Below are 26,469 nucleotides of genomic sequence, written 5' to 3'. Positions count from 1 at the left end.
TTCCATTTTTCTGAGTAAGCTTTCCTGGTGCTAGGCCTCCTGGCCTCCAAAATGACATCCATAACAGTTTTAGAGAGAGGTGTTGCCTGTTTGACTAAAGTATCTGCCATGCAGCCAGGTTTAGGGTTTTGAGTTGACCGTGCAGGATCTGATGGTTTTGTTGAGTCAGAAGGTGTGGAATTTGGGGCAAAATCCATGTTGGGCCCCGAGCCAAGTTCCTTAAGATAGGGTACCAGTGCTGACGTGGCCAGTCTGGAGCAATCAGGATCATCTGTGGTTTTTCTTGTCTGGCTTTTAGGAGTACCTTTGAAAGGAGAGGCAGTGGTGGGAAGGCATAGACTTTTAGGTTTTTCCAGCTGAACAGAAGAGCATCCACTTTCCATGCTTGTTTGTGATAATTCCTTGTGCAGAATTTTTGTAGTTGGCAATTCAGTGGGGAGGTAAAAAGATCTATGTCTGGGCATCCCCATTTTTGTGTTATCATGCTGAAGATTTGTGGATTCAATTTCCATTCGTGAGGGTCCATGATATTTCTGCTTAGGTCGTCTGCCAGAGTATTTTTCTTTCCTGACAGGAATTATGCTTGCAGGTGAACTTGTTACGTTAGAGCTGTGTTCCACAAGGTCATGGCTTGCCTGCATAGGGGATAAGAATGAGTGCCCCCTTGTTTGTTTACGTACCAGATTACTGTGGTGTTGTCTGTCTTTAGTAATAGTTGTCCTGGATGCAGAAGGTCCTTGAAGGCTGTTAGGGCATTTTGAGCAGCCAACATCTCTTTTTGATTGATGTGTAGATGCATCTGGTCTGTGGTCCACTTGCCCTGAATGCATTTTCCTGCCATGTGTACTCCCCAGGTGTAATCCGAAGCATCTGTTGTTAGAGTTTGCCTGGCTGTGGGTTGGGTAAAAGGCTGACCCTTGTTTAGGTGACATGCCTGTGCCCACCATCGAAACTCCTGTTGTAGGCAGGGAATTATTGGAATTACTGCTTCTAGACTGTGAGAATGTTGAGTCCAAACACTTTTTAGGTACCATTGTAATGTCCTCATACGCAGTCTGGCATATGGTATTAGTAGTATGCAGGATGTCATGAATCCCAGGGCCTGCAGAATTTTTCTTGCAGGAAGATGGGACGTTTTTGCCAGAAGTTGAAAATATTGAGTTAGTTGCACTTGTTTGTCTGGCGTGAGATAAGCCATCTGGGCCGTTGTATTTAAGCTGGCACCCAGGAATGTAATCTGTTGTGAGGGCACTAGTTTTGACTTCTTTTCATTTACTGTGTACCCTAGAGAAATTAGCAACTTTTTCACAAATGCCAGATGCTGTAGAAGAATGTCCTTTGTCTCTGCTTGAATGAGGCAGTCGTCCAGGTATGGATATATTTGAATTCCTTTTTGTCTGTAAAATGCAATTACTTGTGCCAGGCACTTTGTGAAGACCCTGGTCACAGTAGATAAGCCAAAGGGCAGTGCAGAGAATTGGTAGTGCATTGTACCAGCTTTGAATCGGAGGTATCTTCTGCAATTTTGTCTGATAGGGACATGCAGGTATGCCTCTGAGATCCAGAGTAACAAGCCAAGCCTTCTTGCCCAGCATAGGTAGAAGCTGCTGTAATGTCAACATTTTGAATTTCGGAATATCCAGGTAAGTATTCAGAATTGAAAGGTCCAGTATAGGCCTCCAGGCTTTGTCCTTTCCGGGGACCAGGAAGCGTCTTGAGTAAAATCCTTGTCCTTGTTCCTGTTGTGGTACTTTTTGTATAGCTCTCATGTCCATGAGGGCTGAAATTTGTTTTTGTGCCTTTGCCCATTGATTTTGTGGCAGGTCTGGCATTCCTTTTAGCTTTGGTAAAGTATGGAAGTGGAATCTGTAACCTTGAGACACAATATTCAGGACCCATTTGTTTTGGGTGACTGTTTGCCAGTTTTGAGAAAAAAAAGTGCTAGTTTTCCCCCTAAGAAGGGACGTGCTTGTTGTACGCAAAGGAAAGTCATTGTGACCGTTTCCTGTAAGGTTGAGACTTGTCCTCACCTCCTTTTGGGGTTGAGGTGCCCCACTGTTGTTGTCTGTTTGAGCCTTGGGGTTGAGATCTGCCTCTTGGGTGTCTGTATCTGCCTCTCTGTGGCCTGACACTGGAAAGGACCAATTTTTTGTTGGCCAATTTCTGCCAAACCGAGGTGGTTGTACCTGTAAGAAATCCTTGACTGTTTGCATAGATTTAGCTTTATCCTCCATTTTCTTTAACACCTCTTCTGCCTTAACACCAAATAAGGTATCATGTTGTAAAGGAGCATCCAGTAACTTTGCCTTAACATGATCAGGTAAACTCTGTTCTTTTAACCAAGCATGTCTTCGAATAACAGAACCTGTAACTGCGGCTCTACAAGAGGCCTCTAAAGATTCAAAACCACATTGCAGAGCATGTTTTCCCACCTGTTCAACTGCATGCATTAAATCCCGCATTTCTTTACAATCAGGAGCTTCTGAGCTAGCAAGCATTTTCTGTTTTAACTGAGCCATTAAATATTGTTGGTACTTAAGCATGTGAAACTGGCAATTTAAAGCTCTTACTGCTAAAGTTGCAGACGTGTATACTTTCTTCCCCCATCTATCCAAAGCTCTGGAATCTCTGTCAGAGGGTACTGGATTTTTTGCAATGGAAGCCTTAACCCCTTTTGGACTCTGGGAAATAGTTTCTGGATCAGCAGAAGGGCTTTTGTAAAGAAACTTGTGAGAGTCAGGGACTCTATAATACCTATTTGGCTTGGCTGGAGCAGGGGGCAAAGAGTCAGGAGATAAGCTGAATTCAGAGAACACATCATCCACAATGTCTAGCACAGGCGGAATAGCCAGGGGCCTGTGCTGAGGCAATAAGAGGAAATCCCTGAGCCTTTTCTTGGATTCTGAGTATTCCTGACTTTCCCAATGGAAATGTTCCCTCATGGTATGTAAAGTTTCCCCAAAAGAGTAATCCTCAGGAGGAGAGGCTGAATGGATAGATTCCTCAGCATCAAAGTCCTCATAGGGGGGTAAAGAGTATCACTGGTCTGAAGAGGAATCAGAGGAAATGAAAACTTGATCAGAGGAGTCATAGTCTGTATCCTGCTTAGGCCTTTTCTCAGGAGGGGGATGGGAACCCCTGATTAGAGTAATGAGGTCTTCGGCCATTTTAAGCATCTGTTTCTTAGGCATGGGGGACTGTCCAGGAGAATGCTGTACTTGTTTATTTGTCTTTAATGGTACCTTTGTCTTGGCTGTTGTTTTAATGGTAAGCTGTGAAGGTCTGAAAACACCCTCAGAGTCTAGTGCCTGCTCAGCGGCTCCGGACCCATCTGAGGGATTAGTTTCCGTAGGCCCAATACCTTGAGTTTCCAGAGGCCTAGATGTCTCCACATGGAGTCAGAAGCAGCCTGTGGCTCTGAGGTAGCGGGTGTCAGGGGCTGCGAAAGTGCCTCACTGAGAACCGGCGAACCGGCGACTGGCCTAGAAGAGGTTTCGTCGTTGGTTTTGGACCTTGGATGTCAGTCTTTATCCTTGTCTTTGCATTTTTTCGGTATTGAGGTTGTCGGCTGATCCGACGGCATAGTATAATTGAACCTTCAGCCAAAGTAGTGTAAAGCAAAATCAAAATGTCTCTTTATAGTGCGTTTGTTGAATCTAGCACAAAACCGACAACTAGTGACGTCGTGATCAGGGCCTAGGCATGGAATACAGTAAGAGTGGAAGTCCTTATGAGGTATTTGCTTCCCACAATAAATACAATTATTAACTTTTTCTGACATCGGTCTGAGGCAAGAAAAAGGTTTCCCCAACAGGGTACTTAGCTTTTTTGAAGACTTCAGATCTGAAATTCGACTTCGAAAATCTCAGGAGTCGGCCGACCGGCACTTGTGAACTGCTTCTGCTTCGGGCACCGCGCGGCAAGAAAGATTGAAGAAAATGGCGTTAGATGCAAATTGTATACCCCTGCCGCACTGACGTCAGGGAAGAAGCAACAGCAACCGACGCTGGACCAAGACTTTGGAACTCTGGCCAACTGCGGGACCGCCTGACGGCAGGATAACCCAAGTGTGATGACTGCAGCAGTGTAACACGATGAACATAACCTTACCAGCACTCTCTCTAATCACAGTGGTAATGGGAATGAAAAATGTCTCTGTACTTTTTCAACAGTCCAAGTCTGAAAAATTACAAGTTTTCAGCTTTAGCACAAGATTTATAAACATGCAAAGATTTTAAAGGAAATGATGTGTAATGAGAAAGATGAATAGCTGATTTGAAATAATCTCATTTAAACAGCAACTCTAAAGTCTCTCGTGGGTGACAACATATATGTTACTGTCAAAGCAATGCATCTCATATTCTCAAGTGTTTCACCTCAAAAGTAATCAATGACTTGTTTGTGTCTTTCTGCTTTTCCCGGTTAGGGGTCGCCACAGCGGAACACCGGTCCGCTAATGATTGGCAGTTGATTTTTACGTACCGGCTTGCCAGGCCTGACGCACAACCTTCAACGAAGGTATGCCCATTCACGCATGTCTCATCGCAGAAGACACTCTAGCTGAGAATCGAACCAGACAGCATCTTACTGTGAGGCGACAACGCTACCGCAGCACCACCACTGCGGGACAAAAGTAATCAATGACTAACATATTAAATTTACTTAAATCAACCTCAAATAGGATAATTCACCCTGTTTACAGAGTCGATTTTAGAAATGTTGCTGTACAAATAGTATGGAAAATATTTTCTAAAATCAACAATAGAAAGTGTTTTAAAGAAAAAAATACATACAAAAGCAGGCTACTCTAATTCAACATAGTTTAACAACGTTATCAATGATAAAATGACATTTCAGAGATGCTTGTTCAACTGTGTTTAATAAAGAAAAAAATTCAGCATGAAATACATTCACTTTGAGGGAAAATAACCCTTCTCCTAATTCCTTTTATTCATGCCACCCCTTTAGGAGTTGTGGAAAGAGGTTAGCTGCTTGGAACATACTTACAACGGCTGCCCACAAAGAACCACCAACCACTAACAACAACTTCAGCTGCAGATTATTTTTAAATTAGGAATTACAGGTCAGTGGGGAGGGTAAAACGGAAATCCTAACTGTTTGTAGGGGACTAGTTTGGTACTTTAATAGCATATCATGACAAGTAGAAATGCTGTAATCATTAATGATGGAACTAACTCAATAAAAAAAGAAGGAACTGAGTACCAAGTGCCAGAAACCTGCTGGGTTTAGACAAAGTGTCACCAAGCAAAATTTGGTATGGAAAGGAGATGGCATATTCGTAATTCCACAGCAAAGAATCATCGCAGCACAAGTGCTAACAAAGCCTGGTGCTTAGCATACGTCAAAACACACAGGGTGAAAAGTAGGTATAATGAGAAAATGAAACTGACCTGTGGGAACTTATACTATTACAGCAGGATAAGGGAAGTAAGGTTATTTTAGGGCAGGTTATTACAGCTAATAAACACAACTGTATAACAGAGTTTGGGGGGGGGGCACTATGAAGGTAGGTGAGGTCTGGAACCAGAGAAAAAACGACCAAATGGGAACAGAGGTCTGCTGCTGAGCCCCTATTTGGTCAGATGTGTTACAATGGAGCACATCTGAAGGCACACACATATTTTACTGTTTTAACTACACTTTTTCTTCTTCTTTTAGCTTTTCCCAGTTAGGGGTCGCCACAGAGGATCACCTGTCCGCTCATGATTGGCAGTGGAGTTTTTACACTGTTGAGTTGCCAGCCCGGTGCCCAACCTTCCACAGAAGGTACACACATGCACGCACTCACGCTTAGGGCCAATTTAGAGAGTGTCCAATCCACCTACAGCACGTCTTTGAGATGAGGGAGGAACCCGGAGCACCTGGAGGAAACCCACGCAACCACAGGGAGGACATGCAGACTCCGCACAGAAGGCACCCCAGCTGAGGATCGAACCGGGGAACCTCTTGCTGTGAGGCGGCAATGCTAACCGCTGCCACCATGGCCACCCACTGTTTTAACTACACTGTGGGCTTGAAATCACTGAATTTTACAGTGTGGAGTTAGCAGAAGAAGTGAATCCTCATTGCTACTTTTGGAATCCAGACAGAACTAACAAACTTCTTCTACAGCACAAAGGTACTTATATCTAAATGTGGTACAACTGCCAAAATATAATTTTTGAGTTCTTGGTCACAAGATGATAATTAGGCTCAAATGAGTAAACAGTTAAATTTCATACAGTATCCTGAATGCCTGATGATAGCAGACCAAGGCAGATGGAAAAAGTGTACTGTTTTATTCTATAAAAGAATGCAATCAAGCAAACTCAGCTTTTATTATAGAGATTTTTCATAAAGTACTTTACAAAAATGGATCAAAATAAATGAATACATAAATGAATGAAAGAATGAATAAATAAATAAGCAAGTAAATATTAAACAAAAGTTACAAAAAACAGGAAAAGTATACAAGTAAAGCAAAGGCTAAGATACTAATTTAAACAGTAATATGATATATTCAGACAATCATAGCAGTAACAAAGAAAATACAAACTTTCATTGAAGTTAAACATAAAAAAGAAGTACCTAAAATCACAACTGTTTCTATATTTCAAACAAACATTTGCATATAAAATGCAATACATTATATAGTTTGTTTTCAATATCAAATTCGTAATAACAATATAACAGAGATTAAAAACAAAGATGCGAGTAGAAGGTCACAGGCAACCAGATGCTACCATTTTCGAATCTCCTAGATGTACTAATTACTAAACCCACCTGAACGTTCATCCAGTGAGAAGTCTGAGAACTACTTCACTCTTTTAAATATCTGAAGATTGTATAGGTTACTACAAGTGTTTTAATGTGGGTACCAATATACTGCCAGAATCAGTATAACAACCTTGGTACTTATAACATGTTACCTTTGTACTTTGTATTGGCTCTATGTGCCTTATGCATGTTCCCTTCTCCCATAAATCTCTTGCCATATTCCACTGCTTGTGACAACTTCTAAGGAAACATAACAGCATAAACGTTACAGGTATATACTAATGGACTTCAAGCCGACATTAATTATTTTTCATGTATTTCATTTATAATTTATAAGTACTGAACTTAGCCCTGACAGGTCATAGTTGTTCCTTGGGTTTTATTTTTTTTTCAGCCTGCAGTGACCACAAAACCATAACTAGCCCAAAAATATTTAACTTTTGTCTGTAACCCTTAATCTCACACCTTACATACCACCTCCATGTATTCTAAACAATCTGCAGACAACATAGTGCATCTGAACAGTAAAAATAAAATATGGCTGCCTGTGAATAACATGTAGTTTGTTCAACGCGTTTAATATCAAGGACAATAAAACTGATGTGTACCCAGTGAAGCACACTTTATTCAAAAGTCATTATTATCATGGCAGTATTTCCAAAACAGTTTTTGCTTGGACACAGCCTGTTTATATTCCTCACTGGCTAACACCAGAATAGAGGCAAGAGAAGTCCAGAAAAGGTTGCCATAAGGATGTTTAGCACCTTTGCTGGCTCATTTTGGCAATGACCACGCAATATTTAGGCCCTAACACTTCTCTTGCATGCACACATGTAACTCACCACTACAGGAACCACTATACCTCCACCACTAAGAGACCAAATCTCATGCACTCATGATAAGGGTTACACATTTGAAAGTAGGGACAGAAAGGTTATTAGTCCACAGTTGGCAAAATCTATGCAAGTGCTGTCTTTGGATAAGATTTGATTTTAGACTTTTTTCTATATGCTAGAAACAACACTTTCTTTTAAGGACCAGTTAATTAATATAAAAACTAGATCTGCTGTCATTCTAATGCATTATCCTGGTAGTTTATTAGTGGTAACAATATGTTTCAGTTTTAGACGTTTTTTTTTTTTTTTGTGGTGGAAGTGGGGATGGATTCTAGGAAGAAAGGTGTTGGTTTAGAGGAAGGCTGTAGGGTAGTAGAGGATAAGAGATTTAAAAGAAGTTGCTGAGTTGATGGAGTCTGTATTGAAAAATGAGCTATAAGACTGAGAGACAGCAGAGGGGATAGCTCTTGGTTGAGGGAAGACCAGGTGAGTGTTTTTCTTATTTTAAGTTTGCAAATTGTTGTACTATTATTTCATGTCAAAAGTAATCCTTCACTTGGTGCTTACATTTTTGTAGTTCAGACTCTACTTCTCTTATTTTTTGTTCCAGATTCCCCATGCTCTCTGGTTCCTAATTTCTTTGGTTTGTCTGGAGTATCAGGTTACAGCATTTGCTCTGATTCTTTTGTTTATTATATTGGCATGTAAATTTAGAAAATTGAGGAAAGTAGTGCTAAATAGGGAGACAGCATTGTCCAGCTGAAGGGTTAATAGTTGGTTCCAGTTTATTACTTTTAAGTTTGAGATGAAGGCATCTTTTTGAAAGGAGGGCAGACCATGAGCATGGCTGTAGTGCTGGGGCTTGTCAATACTGTAGTGATCCCTTAAACTAACAGTAGGGAGGTGATCACTTAGGGCATTGGGTGAGCACCAGAGGAGATGATTTTGTTTGGAGAGTTAGTGAGGATCAGAACTAAGGTGATTTTCGATTTTCTGTCAGAATATTTATTGTACCTAGTTGTGGATGTAGTAAGATGGGTTAGCCCAACTAAGTTTATAGCATCATTAGTGGTGTCACTGCTTATGGTCTGTTAGTGAATATTTCCTGTGGAACATTTAAGGAAGCTCTGGAAAAGAATCCTTCTGCTGTATTTGTGTTGTTGTCTGGAATGTAAATTCCTGTAATGCATACAGACTTGTGTTTATTTTGTTTTGGAAGGAACATAAGGATTTCAACATTATTTATGGGCATTTTGAGGGATAAAGAGTTAACAGACTGCAGAAACTTGACTACAAAATAAAACAAGAACACATTTCACCTTCTGGAGTGCTGGTCACTGAAGTGCTACAGGTAAGTGCTACTGAAGATTTTACCATATCAATTCTGGATGCAGAACAGACTGACTGTATAGACAAGATGCTACTGTATTCCTTACTTGCCCCTCATTACTCTGATAAATTAGCTCACACAGAAGCATAATTTCATTCATCTAGAAATGTTCTGCATTTAACTGCTGATTTTACCGCCAGCATAGTACATCTGATCTCAGGACTATAAAAAACAGTAAGGTTTATGATCTATAATAAATTGGGAAGGGATCACCAGATATCTGTATATAAGAAATACAATAAGTGAGCTTTCAAGCATTTGAAGTTGGAAGAAGTGCAAGAGCTAAGTAAGTCATTTACACAATTAATGACAGTCTCTACCATCAATAAATGCATTGGTGTGCAGCAATAAACCTGCCCTGTGTATTGATACAGCACTGCATAAGCCAGTCACCTTTAAAACCTACATACCCACACCATATACAGCAACTGCTGAATCAAAGGGAAATACTAGAACATGCAAGCCAACACAAAAAGGGACATGATAATAAGATCTCAGATTTAAAAACAGAGGGGGGCGTGGCCAAGGATGAACACAGGATAGCAGCAGATTTCTTCAGCTCCACCAATGTCATTACATTGACAGGAATTAATTACTTAAAAAATTAATTTTTGAAGTAATTTTCTTTCTAAATATGTTTGTTTTATATAGTTCTTGAACTATATCTAAAAAAGAAAGGACATCTTAATAATATTCCTGTCAGAAATTACTTTGGAAATTTTCCTGTCGGTTTATCAGTCTGAAATGAGTTCCAGTAAGACAAATTCTCAAGACTCCAGCATCAAGAAAGAACTTCAGTCTCTGATAATTATAGTCCAGCAACTTACTGCTAAGATGGATAAAATGGATACTAAAATAGACACTTTCATAGAAAAAAATACAAAACAAATAGACTTGTTACATATGGACCTGCAACAACAGAAGATCCAGATGACAGGCATAGAAGAAGCTGTGAATGACATGGAAAATAGAATACAAGAAGAGGAAATCAACATTGAGTTTCTGCTGAAACAAAATACACATTTACAAACAAAGCTGGATGACCTGGAAAATAGATCTAGGCGCAATAACATTAGGATTTTTGGACTACCAGAAAATATTGAAGGTAACAATATTACTTCTTTTTTAACAACATGGCTCCCTAAAACTTTAGATTTACCAGAAACATTCTCTTTTGGTATCGAAAGAGCACATAGATCTATAGCTAATACTAACTCTAACAAAAACTATCCTAGATCAGTTATAGTTAGATTTCTATCATCTTTTGATAAAGAGATGGTTCTTAAATCTGCTTGGGCTAAAGCTCCTGTTAAGATTAATGAAACAACTGTGCGTTTTGACAATGACTATTCTTCCATGGTATTAGCTAAAAGAAAAGTTTTTCTGCCACTAATAAGGGAGCTTAAAAAAACACAGTTTAAAACATACCTTCTGTTTCCTGCCAAGCTTAAAATATTCCTTCCTGATGGTCCTAAAATTTTCGATGACTTAGACTCTGCTTTACTGTTTATCAAAAAAAATAAGATTTTGGAAAAAATAGAAGAAATGGAATGGGTTAGTCCTTCATTAAAGAGACTGGCAACTGAAACTTTGTGGAAGAATTCAGAGAAGAAAAAGAGACTAAAAAACAAATGATTTGTACTATGTTTTTTTTTTCTCTCTCATCATTTTATTTTATTATTAATCTTTTTAAATATAGTTCCTGCATTTCCAAGAAGCAACAAATATTTTGAAAAAGATTTAATCAAAGTTATTCTCTGTGTGCAAAGAAATGTTTTGTTTCATAACTAGTCAAAATATCTGGAGATTTAATGGCAAGCTGTGATTTAACTTGTTTCTCTTTCTGAAGAGGAAAAATAAGGTCAGTAATTTGATACATTTTTTTTTCCTTTAAAAGTTTATATTTTCTTCAAATGCTATTCCTAATTATACTTTCTTGATTACACTGCTTATGCTTGTTTGTAAATAATCTGTCATGCTTTAACCAATAATAATTAGAACTAAATAATAGTAAATGATATGTTTTATTTTTAACTCTATTAATATAAACAGTAAGTAACATTCTATTGTATATACTTCTTATAGCTTTCTCTTACATTTTTTTTATTTCTGCTTTATACCCTTTTACTTTCTACTCTCTTTTCTTTTCTTTATTAATATATAGAAATGCTTTTGATCATATAGACACAGTAAATAATAAGATTTGCATAGGAGTTGAGTTGGGATAAAAATGTTGAGTTTTGTTACTTATTAATAATTTTGGGCTTGATTTCACTTACATAGAGTCTGTAATAACCTGTAGAATGCATTGTGAAGGTTTTGTCATGTTTAGATGCATTTACACTGCTAAATGAATGTTTGTTACTAGTTTTAATAAGTTTCCGCCAAAATGTTAAGAGAGACAATCTGGGATGTGGGCTGTCTCATGCACAGTGTCCATGAGCTACTTCAAAAGCTTCAACTCTCAGAATTCTCACAGAGAAGCTGAAAGCAGCTAGTCTCACCTTTGACCTAGATATCACACTGACACATCACAGATACAGGAATGACACTACCTAATTATACTTTCTTGATTACACTGCTTATGCTTGTTTGTAAATAATCTGTCATGCTTTAATTAATAATAATTAGAACTAAATAATAGTAAATAATATGTTTTATTTTTAACTCTATTAATATAAACAGTAAGTAATATTCTATTGTATATACTTCTTATAGCTTTCTCTTACATTTTTTTTTATTTCTGCCTTACACCCTTTTACTTTCTACTCTCTTTTCTTTTCTTTATTAATATATAGAAATACTTTTGATCATATAGACACAGTAAATAATAAGATTCACATAGGAGTTGAGTTGGGACAAAAATGTTGAGTTTTGTTAATTATTAATAATTTTGGGCTTGATTTCACTTACATAGAGTCTGTAATAACCTGTAGAATGCATTGTGAAGGTTTTGTCATGTTTAGATGCATTTACACTGCTAAATGAATGTTTGTCACTAGTTTTTAATAAGTTTACCGCCAAAATGTTAAGAGAGACAATCTGGGATGTGGGCTGTCTCATGCACAGTGTCCATGACACATCACAGATACAGGAATAGCAGATTGATAATATGTGTTAAAAACCTATGTCCCAAACATATACATTACTATAACTCATTTAATTCATCTGATTGACAAGCATAAATAATTTTATAACTCTATACTGGAAGAAATTGTCATGTGATATATTTTAAAGCAGTAGTATTGCATGTTTGTAAAATCTGGTTATTAAAATGTGTTTGCTGTGCATTATTTTGTATAAAGCAGACAGATTTATTGAAGGGACAGCAATGTAAGATGGTGCTCAGTAAAGATACAACTCAGTGAGATCATATATATATATATATATATATATATATATATATATATATATATATATATATATATGTATGTGTGTGTGTGTGTGTATGTGTGTGTGTATGTGTGTTTGTGTGTATGTGTGTTTGTGTGCGTGTGCATGTGTGTGTGTATGTGTGTGTGTGTATGCATGTGTATATATATATATATATATATATATATATATATATATATATATATATATGTGTGTATATGTGTGTGTATGTGTGTATGTATTTATATATATATATGTGTGTGTGTGTGTGTGTGTGTGTGCGCATGTGTGTGTGTATGTAGATATGTATATAAATGTTTCTGAGAATCTGCTTAACTATGAAGTATGATTTATAACAATTTCTATGAATACAATATTTTATTCTATTGGCAATAATGAGTTTGAGTAAATGCTCATATACAAGCAATTCAAGTTTTTTTTTGGAAGCTGTTAACTGTATTTACATGACAGAAAATAGATACATCCTAATATATGTAATGTCTGAATCATATTAGCCAAAGTTTTTGATTTAAATGAATGTTAGAACTTATTTTTCTCTCCTCTTGATTTCTAACATCAAGATTATTTGAATGCTATTTGCATACAAGTGTTTTATATTACATGGATGTATATAGTAGTATGAACAGTTTTAAAAAAAAAAAAAAAAAAAAAAAAAAAAGGTTTATTTTAGTTTATATGATGCTGTTTTACCAAATGTGTAGTCTTGTCTTGCTAGATAATTGAATTGAAAACTGTTAACTTCAGTTAAATATAACTAGTATTAAATTGATAAGGTGGTAGCTGACGTACTGCTGCTTAGGGTAGGGGGTTAACTTGAGTGGTAAATGCTACTCTAAGTTGGAGTTTACAACTCCAGGCTGGATGCAAGGTTTAATCCTTACATTATTTTCACTTGTTCATTGTTATTTGTATATAGTTTTGACATCCACAATATATTTTGTACATTCATTGTCACTACAAACAAAATTGAATCCTATACGAAATCCCATAAGAGATTCAATAAATACAGCTATATTTAAAGGTACACTTAAAGGAGGAGATGTAACATTACTTATCTTGTTATTTGTTATTTTGATCATAAGATTCTTAAGTTTTAAAAATGCCAAATGACATCTTTAAAAGGAATTTCTTTAAACATTAATGGATTGAATAATCCATGTAAAAGGGCAAGCCTAATAAGATACATTAATTTACATAAGGCCAACTTAGTCTTCCTACAAGAAACCCATCTCTTGAAAAAAGATATTGATAAACTAGCCACAAACAAATATACAGTATTGGTTAGTTCAGAGCACACTCAGAAAAAAGAGGAGTGGCTATTTTATGGAATAAAAGTATGCCCATTCCTAAAACCATTAAGTCTTATCAGGATGACAAAGGAATGTTTTGTATGGTTACAATACAAATTAATGGGAAGACTTACACTTTAATTAATGTATATTGGATACCTGGAATTGGTATTAATACAGTGAAACATCATCTTGATAAGATCATATCATTCTCTATAGGAGATATTATTTTAGCTGGTGACTTTAATTGTATATTACATGAAAGTGATACTACCACTATAGGAAAGAGAAGAATTACATCTAATGCAAAACATTTAAAGGATTTTGCTAATTCTTATAATTTGAATGATATTAATAATCAGATAGATTCAAAATCATTACCATACACCTTTTTTCTAACAGATACAAAACTTATTCAAAAATAGATAGGGTCTTTATTTCTAACCAGATGGTAACAGATTTAATTAATTCCAAAATCATTTCATGTCCTATATCTGATCATAATTCAATTGTTTTTGAATTCATGATAAAAATACTCATAATGTTCAGATCAAAAGGATACCAGCATACTTAACTCAACTAAAAGACTATAAAGAATATATACTTTCAGAAGTAAAACATTTTTAGACATAAATAACACTCAAGTCTCCATTGTTTATGTTTGGGATGCCTTAAAATCATATCTATATGGACAAAGTATCAGATGGTATAATAATAAAAGGAAATCTTGGGATAAGGAATTGTTAGATATTCAAAGTAAATTAGACTCTTATAAACATAATAATAAAGAAAATATTATGGACAAGAAAGTTATTGAAGAAATAAACAAACTAAATGAGAAATACAAAGAAATTTTAACTCATAAAGTTAAAATAACTTTAGAGAAATACAAGTTTTGTCTTATTCAATAAGCCCCAAATACTTACATAGACTTAAAAATAAAACAAAAGGTTGAATAAACAAAACCATATCAAAGAAATCTTTTCTCTAAGGAAAAGAAGAATGTTTCTAGTATACCAGAAATACTAGATGAATTTAGAAATCACTTTCACAAAATTAACCATAATAATATTAACATGGAACCTAAAGATAAAATAAAGGAGTTTATAACCACAAATATGAATAAAAAGCTTAATAAACAACAGATTAAACTATTGGACAAGAGTATTTCATATACAGAAGTTATTACACAAATACATAAGCTTAAATCAAACAAAGCACCGGGTAATGATGGTATTATACCAGAGATATATAAAATCCTTTCTAAAAATACATATTCATTAATACATAAGGTTTTATTTTGGCCCAAACTGAGTTAATAACCCCCCCCATCTTGGCAATATACATTTATTTCACCAATTTTAAAACCTAATAAAGATCCAACTAGATGTTCTTCATATCGGCCCATCTCATTACTTAATGTTGATTATAAAATGTTTATGAATATCTTTGCTGATAGATTGAAGACAATCATTCCGGCATTATAGATATAGATCAGACAGGCTTCATTGTAAATAGAAATACTTTTGATAATATAAGAAGAACTTTAACATTAATAGATTTTGCAAATAGGAAAAAGAAAGATTTAACACTTATTAGTCTTGATATAAGTTCAGCATTTGATTCAGTAAGTTGGGACTATCTGTTTACCTTAATGAAGTGCACAAACTTCTCGGATGCATTTGTAAATCTAATTGAACATTTATACAAAGGAACGTTGGCTTATATTAAGGTAGGAACATATGTTTCATAAAAAATACCCATTCTTAAAGGTACAAAACAAGGATGTCCACTTTCTCCACTATTATTCACTTTAGTAATGGAGCGTTGGGCTAATTTGATCAGAAACAGTACTGACATAGAGGGTTTTGAAATAGATGAAAATACAACATCCAAAATTCAACTTTTGCAGATGATGTTCTAATTACATCAGCAGGATCTAATTCTTCTATACAGTCTCTATTTGATAACATGATGAATTTTAAAAGTATTTCTGGTTTAATATTCAATGAAGAAAAACTAAAATACTACCTATATATACACGAAAAATATTCTCATTAGTGATTTTACTAAATATGTACCCAATTCAGGTCAGATAACTTATTTAGGTATAATACTATCTAAAGATATTAAATCTATTATATATAATAATTATAATACCTGTTTTCTTAATATACAAAATCTTTTTAATACCTGGAATAATATGTTTTTACTATGGAGGAGAGACTTACAATTATTAAAATGATAATATTCCCAAGATTTTATACTTAATACAATCAATAATACTTCCACCTACAAAAATAATTATCAAGAAACTGAACACACTAATGTTAAATTTCTTATGGGCACCTAATAGACCTAGGACTGCATTAAAGAAACATACTAATAGCTGGTCTCAAGGGGGTATTTCTTTTCCAGACTTTAATTTATATACTATCTCTTCTATTGTAAAAGTTATTACTTTATTAATAGATCAGTCATATGTCACAAAATGGAAAGATTATTGGGAGCTAATTAGTATACACTTCATGAAAATCTCCTTAACACATAAAAATATGATTGTAAATAACTCCATGTTATGGTTACTAAAGGAATTTTGTACTTCACCTATTACACCTAAACATATGGTTTGTTACCCATAGTTATCGTAACTTTATATTCATGCACCCTAAGTATAGGGAATGGAATTTTATTGTATTTCCTATAATGTATACTCAGGGTATGCTTTTGTCATCTACTTCTGAAGGAACTCATTTAGCTATAGATAATGATCTAAAGTACTGGTATCAGTTGATATCTGATAATAAAGTTAAAAATCTAGATTTCTTAAAACAAGAATTTGATCTAAGAGAAACTTGCTGGTTAGAGGTTCAGACCTTTAGACAACATCTCATTAATAAAATAGATTTAATGTCTATAACTGTTAAAGAATCTATTCCAACACTGATTGATTACTTGATATTAAATTTACAACATAAAGTTTCTGATAACTTTATGTATGTATGAAAGTTTACCTTTATCAGACAAGAAACTTTTTACAGTGTAGATTCATACTGGAATTATTTCACTTCTATTAATGGGGACCCACCAAATCAACAAGATAAACAATATATATTGGAATCTGCTTATAGAACTACATCTTCCATTGTCTGGAGACTTTATACATGGAAATTTTTACATAGATCTTTTTATACACCTTTGATGATGAATAAAATAAATAATAAAGATAATCTATGTAAGAGATGTAATGTAGAAATTAATGCTGACTGGGCTCATATGTTTTATGACTGTATAAAATTGAAAGAATACTGGAAGTCAATTAATGAATTTTTGCAGGCTCTTTTTACAGATAATTTCATTATTTCTAAATCTCTTATATTATTCAACACACCTGTACCTCAAAGTGTTAAAAGGTTAAGCTTCCCTTGTTATGGTCTATTCTAGCAGTGGCTAGGAAAATAATAACTAGAAATTGGATTTCAGATACACCTCCTTCGTTCAATGAATTTAAAAATGTTATGAATATAGTGTGCCATATGGAAATAAACACAATTAGGACTAGAACAAACAGAAAAACATCTTATTTTATTGTATGGGATAATTTACAAAATTTGTTAAAAAAATTTTAATTTCAATAGCATGGTATTTTAGTTTAATTAATTGATCTGATTGTAGTGGATGTCTTTGTAAATACTTTAGTTGTTTTGTTGAATATTATAATAATACCTATTTTTAATTACTTGTATAAAATTGTTATGATATTTCTCTTATATGTTAAAACAATAAACCTGTTTTGAAAAAAAGATTTAAAAACAGAGCTCCAAGCACTAAATGAAAACCAATGTGTTTTTTCATCTCACCTATGTATCATTTCTCCTTGCCCAAATATACACCGAAGGAAAGAGCAAAGTGAATTTTATGAGAGATACTTGATGCCAGATTTCTAATCAAAGTAAAACCATTCCATTAAAACACAGACTCATGATTTTATGCCATAGTAGCCTTCTACAATATTCTTAAATATACAACTGTAGTGTGAGTTTAATAAATTTAGAGAAAAGGTATACAATTTTGTAATGCAAGACACAAAATGAACTATAAAAAGAGCCCTAATGCCATTGTCAGTCAAGAAATTAAAATCAGGGTTCACAAATAGTAAATCCTTCTAAATGTTTCGCTACATATACACATGCAGAAAATATATTTTTTACATCTACTGTTTCATAACTCCCAATTCACCACCATATACTTACACATTTTAATTTACAATACACCATATTAAACTAAAAAGCTTATCCTAAACAGTCAAATTTTGTGGTGTCAATGTGCAAAAGAATCTTTCATAAAAATATGAACCAAACATTGATTGTAACATTATGTCTGAAAATTCAATACAAGTGTCAATATCACATTTAAAAGATGTGGTAGTGACAAGAATACTTGTTTTTATTTAATAAACTAAATTAAACTTATGGAATCCAGCACAATACTCTAACCCTAAACCACATAGCAAAAAGTACATTCTCAGTATCACCAGTACTTCTACTTCAGAAAGGAATATGTCACATATTGTTCTTTAAATAATTTATTAATTAAAAGATAAACACGTTTTAAATAAAGGTATGGTATGACTGCTTAAGAGAATCTTGAAGAAGTTTATTGGTAAACAATTATATTCTGAGCTTTTGCTTTATCACTTTCTGAAGTCTAGTAACTGTAAACTTTACTTATAGGAGTCAACACTGAGTCCTCATTTTCTCCCAAAAGCACAAGCGAGGTTTCCTGCTTTCTTCAGTTTTCTGTGACTACTGTTAACCTTAAAAGGGAGATTGCACTAATGACGACAGGTATGCTAAATTTACATTAAATGTCACCATAAGAAAAATCAGTACTTTAGACCGGAGATCTCATGAAACAGTGGTAAACACAGTTGGCATTTCCTTCTTATAAGTACCCTAAAATACCCTTATCTAATTTGTGCTCACAGCAGTACAATCACAGCCTTCAGTGTTACTTGAATATGCTATATCATCAGCTCATATACATTTCCTGCTGTTCACTTATCATCTATGAACCAAAGCACAGAAAAATGCTCAGCTCTGCGCTAATAGCTTTCACTCTATGAAATTAAAACCGCAATCCCTCATTGTATAGAGCTACTGACACAGCTTACATAATTTCAACAAGTACTAGACATCAGATCACCACAGCATCTCCTGTCTGAAAAGTCTGGTACTCACTGACAACTCATCTGATCACATTACCAAGGAACGCACTTTTCAAATTTCCCTGAATCTTTTCCTCATAAAATGTAGGCTTCTGTGACAGAACAGTATGAATTTGTCATTAAATAATGCCAACCACTTGCAGTTATACCCCAGAATGCTTTACAGTGCCCAGATGATGTCACATATACAGTCATTGACAATCTCTATTCACAGGCTTCCAAAGACTGGGTTAATATAGAGCAGGAATCCTGCAATGTTGATTGACACGGGACTGATAAGTCCTGACCTTACTATCAATACATCTTTCATTAGTTTTCGTTTTGTCTTATTTGCATAAGTCTTATCTTGTACCTGCTGATTCAGTGTTATGAACTTGTACGTATGTGCAAGCAAATACATAAACAGGAAAGAAAGGTTTTTAAAAAGCACTATGATGCCAAGAAAAATACTTCACTTGGAGAGAGAAAATATGGCAAAAAAGTTACAACATATAGTATAAAAATGTTCTGAAAAAATGCCCGTTTGCTATGAACAAACACAGTACCAAAGGGCAGAATCTTCCACAAGGCACAGAAATATTAGTTTTATCTTTAGATTTGCAGTTATGTTGCTACAGCCATTAAATCTAGCTTCTACTCCACAATTCATGTTAAATGACATTTATTTTCAAAATTCTAGGTTAATTATACACTGCTTTTCCTGCAAGGCATTCTTAGAAATGATCCATGAAACCAAAAAAGCTTAAGAATGAAACCGGAGGTGAAACCACCGGTAGAAAACCTTCACAAGGTACAGTGTTGTCAATACTTACCAATGATCTTGGAGTGCATACTGCAAGAACATCAAGTGAACCTACAGATTTTCTTCTGATATATCCAAGTAAAAACACACATAGGCCTAGACTGTCCCCATGGCACATAATGGACAGACCCAGATTTTCAGCTACTTAACTGGCAGCATGAAAACTTAAATACATTATGATATTTTATGACTTTTGTGTTACAACTGACATTAAAAACTCCCTGCCAGAGCTATTCTTTGATATGGACTATTGTAAGAAAAACTCATATGTTAGCATATTTAGTTTTCAGCCATCGGTGTTAATGCCTACAAGACCAATACAACAAGCAACAAAATGAGAAAAATCCATCAGTTCAAACTGCATAACAGTGCCTTCCCATGTATTATGAAAAGATTTCTTCATGTGTTATGCCATCATCGTGACCCGAATAACTGGAATAAACATAAGTTTCCTAACACTAAGTCTTAATGGACTAAGTGACACTGGATGTGATTTCAGGATGAGCAAGCTCTTACCTGGACTTATTTGGAATGTTTGGAATACTTTATTCATTTGAATGTGTTCATCTGAATGTGCTCTTTTGAATGGTAACAATGGATCGATCCAGTCTGAAAACAAAGGAAAAGGAAATTCCATAAGCAGGGATTTAAACATGTTATGTTCAAGTCATGAATACAGAATAAATGTAAGTCAAGTTCACAGAAAAGCAAACTGTCTGCAGCATTTAATTCTGAGGGTAAGCACAAACACGCTACACAAGAAGTAATATATATATATATATATATATATATATATATATATATATATATATATATACACACACACACACACACACACACACACACACACACACACACACACACATGTATGTGAAGGGTATATATACACATGTATGTGAAGGGAGAGAGCAATTGGTTGGAATTCAAATTAAAGGCTATGTGATATCAAGGAAGTGCAGCTCAATTTCCATACCATCTTCAGTAATGATCTCTGAGCTATCATAGGTTCACTGGCTTGTACTATAATAGCTGCCCTTGCATGCAATTTTAAGCCTTGCCAACTTCCCTCTAAAGATGAGAATCAAACCTTGTACCTTGTGTTTGTGAGGTAAACACTTGAATCATAATGCCAAACTTCAAAATATGCACTATAGCGTCATATGTGAATGTTAGGAGAACTGCCCTGAAGAGTCATTTTGAGCCTAGCCAATAAACCATGATCAGAATCAAACCCTGTACCTTATGCCAAACCCTATTAACTAAATTCTTGTCAGAGATTTCCAAGAATACTTCCTTTTCCTGGTCTCAGGGGGAAGGTTGACTTAATAATTTAATATAATTACATGCAACTAAATATAATTACTTGCTGCATGGATACACGACACTGGGTCAGCTAGGATTATGACAGTGAAACAGTGGGACTAGTGGGTCTAGAATTTCGGAAACTTTATTCAATAAAAAGACTTAGGGGCCAGTTCTTTAACTTCTGTTGTTTAAAAAGTATTTTTCGTAAAGGTGCTCACATACAACACATTTACTTTTACTCTGACCCAAGTAATGAATGATAACAGTCTTAAAAACATTCAGGGAACTCTATATTTAGCAGTCAACTGCTGTTTACTGGTTTTGCCGTGCAAGGGTTCCACGGGCACCTGCCGTTTTGTTGGAACTCTATATTTACTCATAACTCTACTGTCGATGTCTGTAGCATATTAACATAACTACTTATAATTTCTCTTCTACTAATAACCAACAAATGGGAGTAGAAGACATGGTAAATAAATACAGCTAAACAATATTACTCTGACATTAATTAGGTACACAACTGCAATGTCTATGTCTGTAATAATCCCTGTGTAGTAAAGCTACAGTACTGTAGTATTACATGCTACTGTTAGAGATTACAATAATTTAACAATGAAATATTTCACATATGTAGTTGTTTATGAAAGTAAGTAATTTTATCTGTAATTATCCCTGTGTAGTAAAGATACAGTACTGTAGTATTATATGCCACTGTTAGATATTACAATAATTTAACAAAGAAATTTACATATATGTAGTCATTTGTGAAAGTAAACAATTTTTACAAGCTTGGGTACTGCCATTATCCAAAGCTGCTCATTTTTAGTAGTGACCTGAAAGTTTGTTTTCTGATTAAGTGACTTAAAGTCCTTAACCTTATTTGATTTCTATAGACATGCGTAAATGGGCGTACCTTCATTGAAAGTTGTGCGTCAGGGCTGGTAACTCGGCACGTAAAAATCAACTACCAATCATTAGCGGACCGGAGTTCCGCTGTGGCGACCCCTAACCAGGAAAAGCCAAAAGACACAAAGACACATACATCTGTTATGGGAACTTTGCTCTTTTGTTCTCAATCTCCCTGGTAACTATCTCTTAGCTAAATACATCAGAGGATTCTTTATAAAGTGAACATTTCAGAACATGGCAAGATTATCTCTTTATGCTGTTGAGGGTAAAGCATACCTGTGGTCAATTTATTCTCGTTTGTTTGCATTTCCAACGCCTGTGTATGTTGGTTTATTTCTTGGTTGGGGTGCCTTCTCTACAGAGTCTTGCACATCTGTCCTGTATCCATGTTGTCTTGACTCCAGGATTTCTGTTCTCCCCTCCAGCATCCCAAACCCATGTTAGTACATGAGCTGGTGACTTCTAAACTGTGTGTGTAAGCAAATCCTGCCATAGATTGGCATCCAATCCAGGACTGTTCTAATGCCTTACCTGATTGCATGACAGGACATAAAAAGAGTGAATATGCACCTCTGTGAATTAATAAGTATTCTGAAGGAATTGGTCAGGAGGGACTTAAGCACCTACATGGTGAATGAATGATTAATTGAGTAATTAAAGACAGTTTTACAAATTCTGCTGAATGCATATGTCTGTTTTTCTAAAGTCTTTCTTGTTGGGTCTTATATTGATCTGCTGTGGAACTTTTTATCTTGTTTTCTCTCAAAAGGTCTGCAAATGATGCTAGTGTGCAGATGCATATTTTATTTATTTATTTAAACTAGCAGTTGCTTTGGGTACAAACACATTTTACATGCATCTTAAGTTTTACATATTAACAAGTACCAAGCGTACATAGTCATGACAAGAGAATAAAATAATTTAATGAGCACAAATGTTAATGGACATGTTTCATTTGCAACTCTAGACTCAAGCAGCTGCAATAATGGTTCTAAACTTTTAAAGAGTAGAGCATTCTGATCAAAATATAAATCTTGTATTAGTTTTTTTCCTATTAAAAACCACATATTTTAAAAGAGAAAAATATTCTGTGTGCCTTATACACAAAAATAACATAAAATAATAAATAACAGTGCAAACCTAAAATTAGAGACATATAAATGCAACTTAAAATGCATCTTTCTTGAACACTCCGTTATCAAATGACATGAGTGACTCCAATAAGCACAGTTTCTCAGTTCTTGCTCCCCCTTTCACCACTCCTGGGAATCCTTACCAGCCCATAGGAATTCAAAATATTCAGATCAGAACTCAATTTCTCTTCACTGAGACAAGATGCCACTGTTCTTTTAGTATGGGAATAATCTGACTATACTCCCATCCCCATAAAACTGACAGTTCTCTCTCTGTTACAGAAATAAGACTATAGAGTCTACCCCCCCAACTCTTTCCCATCTTCTGCACCACATACACCTCTTATGCTAGGAGATATCCTTCCTTCTCTCCCATCCATCATTGTAAATATTTGTTTATGGAATATGTCCTTAATAATTTCTCAGGACACTGAATTACACATTAACCATTCTCAAAATACACTGTCTGAAATGTATTCAGCCATATATACTTCATATTGCTATTACAGAAGTTCAAAAAATAACTTTTACTAGACTGGTACAACTGACTGATATGTACCTGTAGAACTTTATCTTCATCTTCTTTTGGCTGCTTCCGTTAAGGGTCACCACAGCAGATCAACTGTTTCCATTTCTTCCTGTCCTCTGCATCTTGCTCTGTCACACCAACCACCTGCATGTCCTCTCTCACCACATCCATAAACCTTATCTTAGGCCTTCCTGTTACCTGGCAGCTTCATCCTTAGCATCTTTTTCCCAATATACTCTGCATCCCTCCTCAGCACATGTCCAAACCAATGTAAACTTGCCTCGCTGGCTTTGTCTCCAAACCTTCCAACCTGGGCTGACCCTCTAATATACTTATTCCTAATCCTGTCCACCCTCATCACACCCAGTGCAAATCTTAACATCTTCAACTCTGCCACGTCAAGCTCTGACTCCTGCTTTTTTGTCAGTGCCACTGTCTCCAACCCATATAACATAGTTGGTCTCACTACCCTCTTGTAGACCTTCCCTTTCACTCTTACTGGTACTCGTCTGTCAAAAATCACCTGTAGAACTTTATGTAATGTGATAATCCTGCCAAAATTAATTGTCCACGGAGATCAGTGCTGTACCCCAGTTAACGAATCTACAAGCAAGTCAAATAAATAAATAAATAAATTCATACATGGCAAAATAACCAAATTATGAACCAAATTACATGTTACATATCTGCAATTAACAAAGTTTCAGTATCTAAACATTGAATTAGCTTTTCATTTCAATTAAATAAATAATGAAAATGATTGTTCCATTTAAACTAAGAAGGTACTCATTGAAAGTGCCTGCTCTGACAGTGAAATGACACCAGTGCTTTTTTCAGTACCTGAAAAAGCCCTGCACCCCCCCCCCCCCCGCCATGCAAGGGGTTTTGAGACCATGCCTCCTGATCTAAATTTAACAACTCAAGGACCACCCCACCATTAAGAAAAGAATCCGCTTTCAATCAGGAGAGATGTGATGAAATGTAACATTACCAGCTTTTCAGTTTAAGGACAGTCATGTACTGTAACACTGAAGTACTAACTAACTATACATACTTAAGTACATCTCCAGTTCAACCTCAGATACAGCGGCAAAGAAATTTACAATTGTTTTTTCCTCCTCACCTCCACTTTGACTATCTGGTTTCATCCCCAGTGGCCACTGTTTTGTTTTGCTGCCAGTCCTACACAGCACAGCAAATGTATCGTCATCATCATCATCATCATCATCATCCAATGGGGGCCTGGCTTTTTGGTGATGACATGATGTTGTAATGGGATGTGACATTTAGTCATCCTCATATGGGAAAGACTTATAATGTGGTCTTGTCTCCTTATTTTGCTATTTTAGAATTTGTTTAGTTTGCCTTCCTATTTTGTAACTTTCCAGTCTACGTCTTCCCCACTCTTCTCGTCTTGGAAGATCATACTGAGAGTTTTCTGTTATGGAGTTATGTTATTTAGTCTACATACTTTATTTTGGCCCCATCTTCCTTTGGCTGTTCGGGTTTCCTGCTTTTGTAATGCTACTCTTCTCTTCCTCCTCCTGACTCCATTTTAGTGGCATTGTGCACTGTCTCTTGAGGAAAAAATCAAGCTTTCTGAACCCTTGGTTAGACCAAAATGACTGTCACTGTCTCAAGATGATTCTGATTCACTGCCTTCCTCTTCTCTGCCTCCCTTTGCTTCAGTTCCTGACATATTACACTTTCATTATGCTGTGAAGATTCCTCCTTGACCAATTTCTCAGTCCTCTCCTTTCGTCTTTGATTTGTTTTGTTTCGCTTGCTTGTTCTGTCTTGGGGTACTTTCTCAATCCATCTGTCCAGCAGTTCTCGCATTTCCTCCAAGCTCTCTTCCATCTCTTTTACTGCTTTATGTGGCTAACCCTTGTTTCTTCCTGTTCCTTTTTCTTGCTGGCATGCACATATTAACCACTCCTTGTATTGTTGTAACTCCTCCACAGCCACTCCCTTGGATCACTGTAACTCCTCCTCTCCCCTTGGTTTGTGTATGTTTGCCTGCCAGTCCATTTCCAGCCAGGAATCTGGATTTGCTTCATTGTTGCAAATACTCGTGTTCCTTCTCTACTGTATCTCTGTAATAAATTTGTGAGCTTCTGACTCAGAATTCAGCTATTTATGTTCTCATACTAAGATAGTTTAAACATACATGGGTTCTCACTGCCTTCATGAGTTCATGTGTGCAGTGCAGGTACTCCTGTCCTTTGCTTGTGCAGTGCATAACAGAAGCCCTCGGCAATCTTAATGAAAGTGACAGTGATGGGAAATACCCTTAGGAGTCACACATGCTTTATTTCCTCATTTATGTAATGACAGAATGGGGTCTCATCTGCCCATCTCTTTTGTATCTCTGACTTCTAACCTGTGGGTTCTTTCATTAATCAGTCCTGACATCCTGGAAGGTGCAAATCTATTCCTCAGCGGCTCTTCCACAAACATTTCCAGCACCCACATCCCAAATTCTTTCTTCCATGCCTATTATTCTGATACTGCAATCTTGAGTTAGTTTCCAACTTTCCTGAGTGCAAACTAATCACTTCATGTGGCTCCTGCAGCTATTTCAGTCCTGACTCTCTGACTTTAAAGCAAAGCAGATCTGCCTTCCTCTAGTTTTTTTTTTTTTACCTTTTTTTTAACTTTCTCTCCTGGAAACAGTTGTTTTCACTTTTTTCAGACCCACTGTCCAATACTCTGGGGCTAAATCAACCACTTTGCTTGTATTCTCCACCAAAATAGTCTGGGCTTTTGGCAAGTACACCAGGTTTATCCTCAAAACATGCCATTAGGTGAAATACAGATTCTCTAAGTATGTGTGTGCATGGGTCCAATAACGGACTATCATTCTATGCAAGACTTGT

General features: G+C 35.7%; 1 protein-coding gene across 4 annotated transcripts in view; it reads right to left on the bottom strand.

Annotated features, from left to right (window-relative positions):
- KAZN (kazrin, periplakin interacting protein) overlaps positions 1-26,469 on the bottom strand; it is a 2,853,667-nt gene that overhangs the window by 2,663,334 nt on the left and 163,864 nt on the right. For all 4 annotated transcript variants that reach the window (XM_044062363.1, XM_044062364.1, XM_044062365.1 and 1 more), the window contains exon 2: positions 20,231-20,323. In XM_044062363.1, coding sequence (XP_043918298.1) covers positions 20,231-20,323 — 93 coding nt within the window. The remainder of the gene's footprint in view (positions 1-20,230; positions 20,324-26,469) is intronic.

This window comes from Protopterus annectens, chromosome 2.part1 (assembly GCF_019279795.1).
Source record: "Protopterus annectens isolate FY-2018-M chromosome 2.part1, PAN1.0, whole genome shotgun sequence".
In the NCBI taxonomy this organism is placed as follows: domain Eukaryota; kingdom Metazoa; phylum Chordata; order Ceratodontiformes; family Protopteridae; genus Protopterus; species Protopterus annectens.
This window is presented reverse-complemented; position numbering and strand designations above follow the sequence as displayed.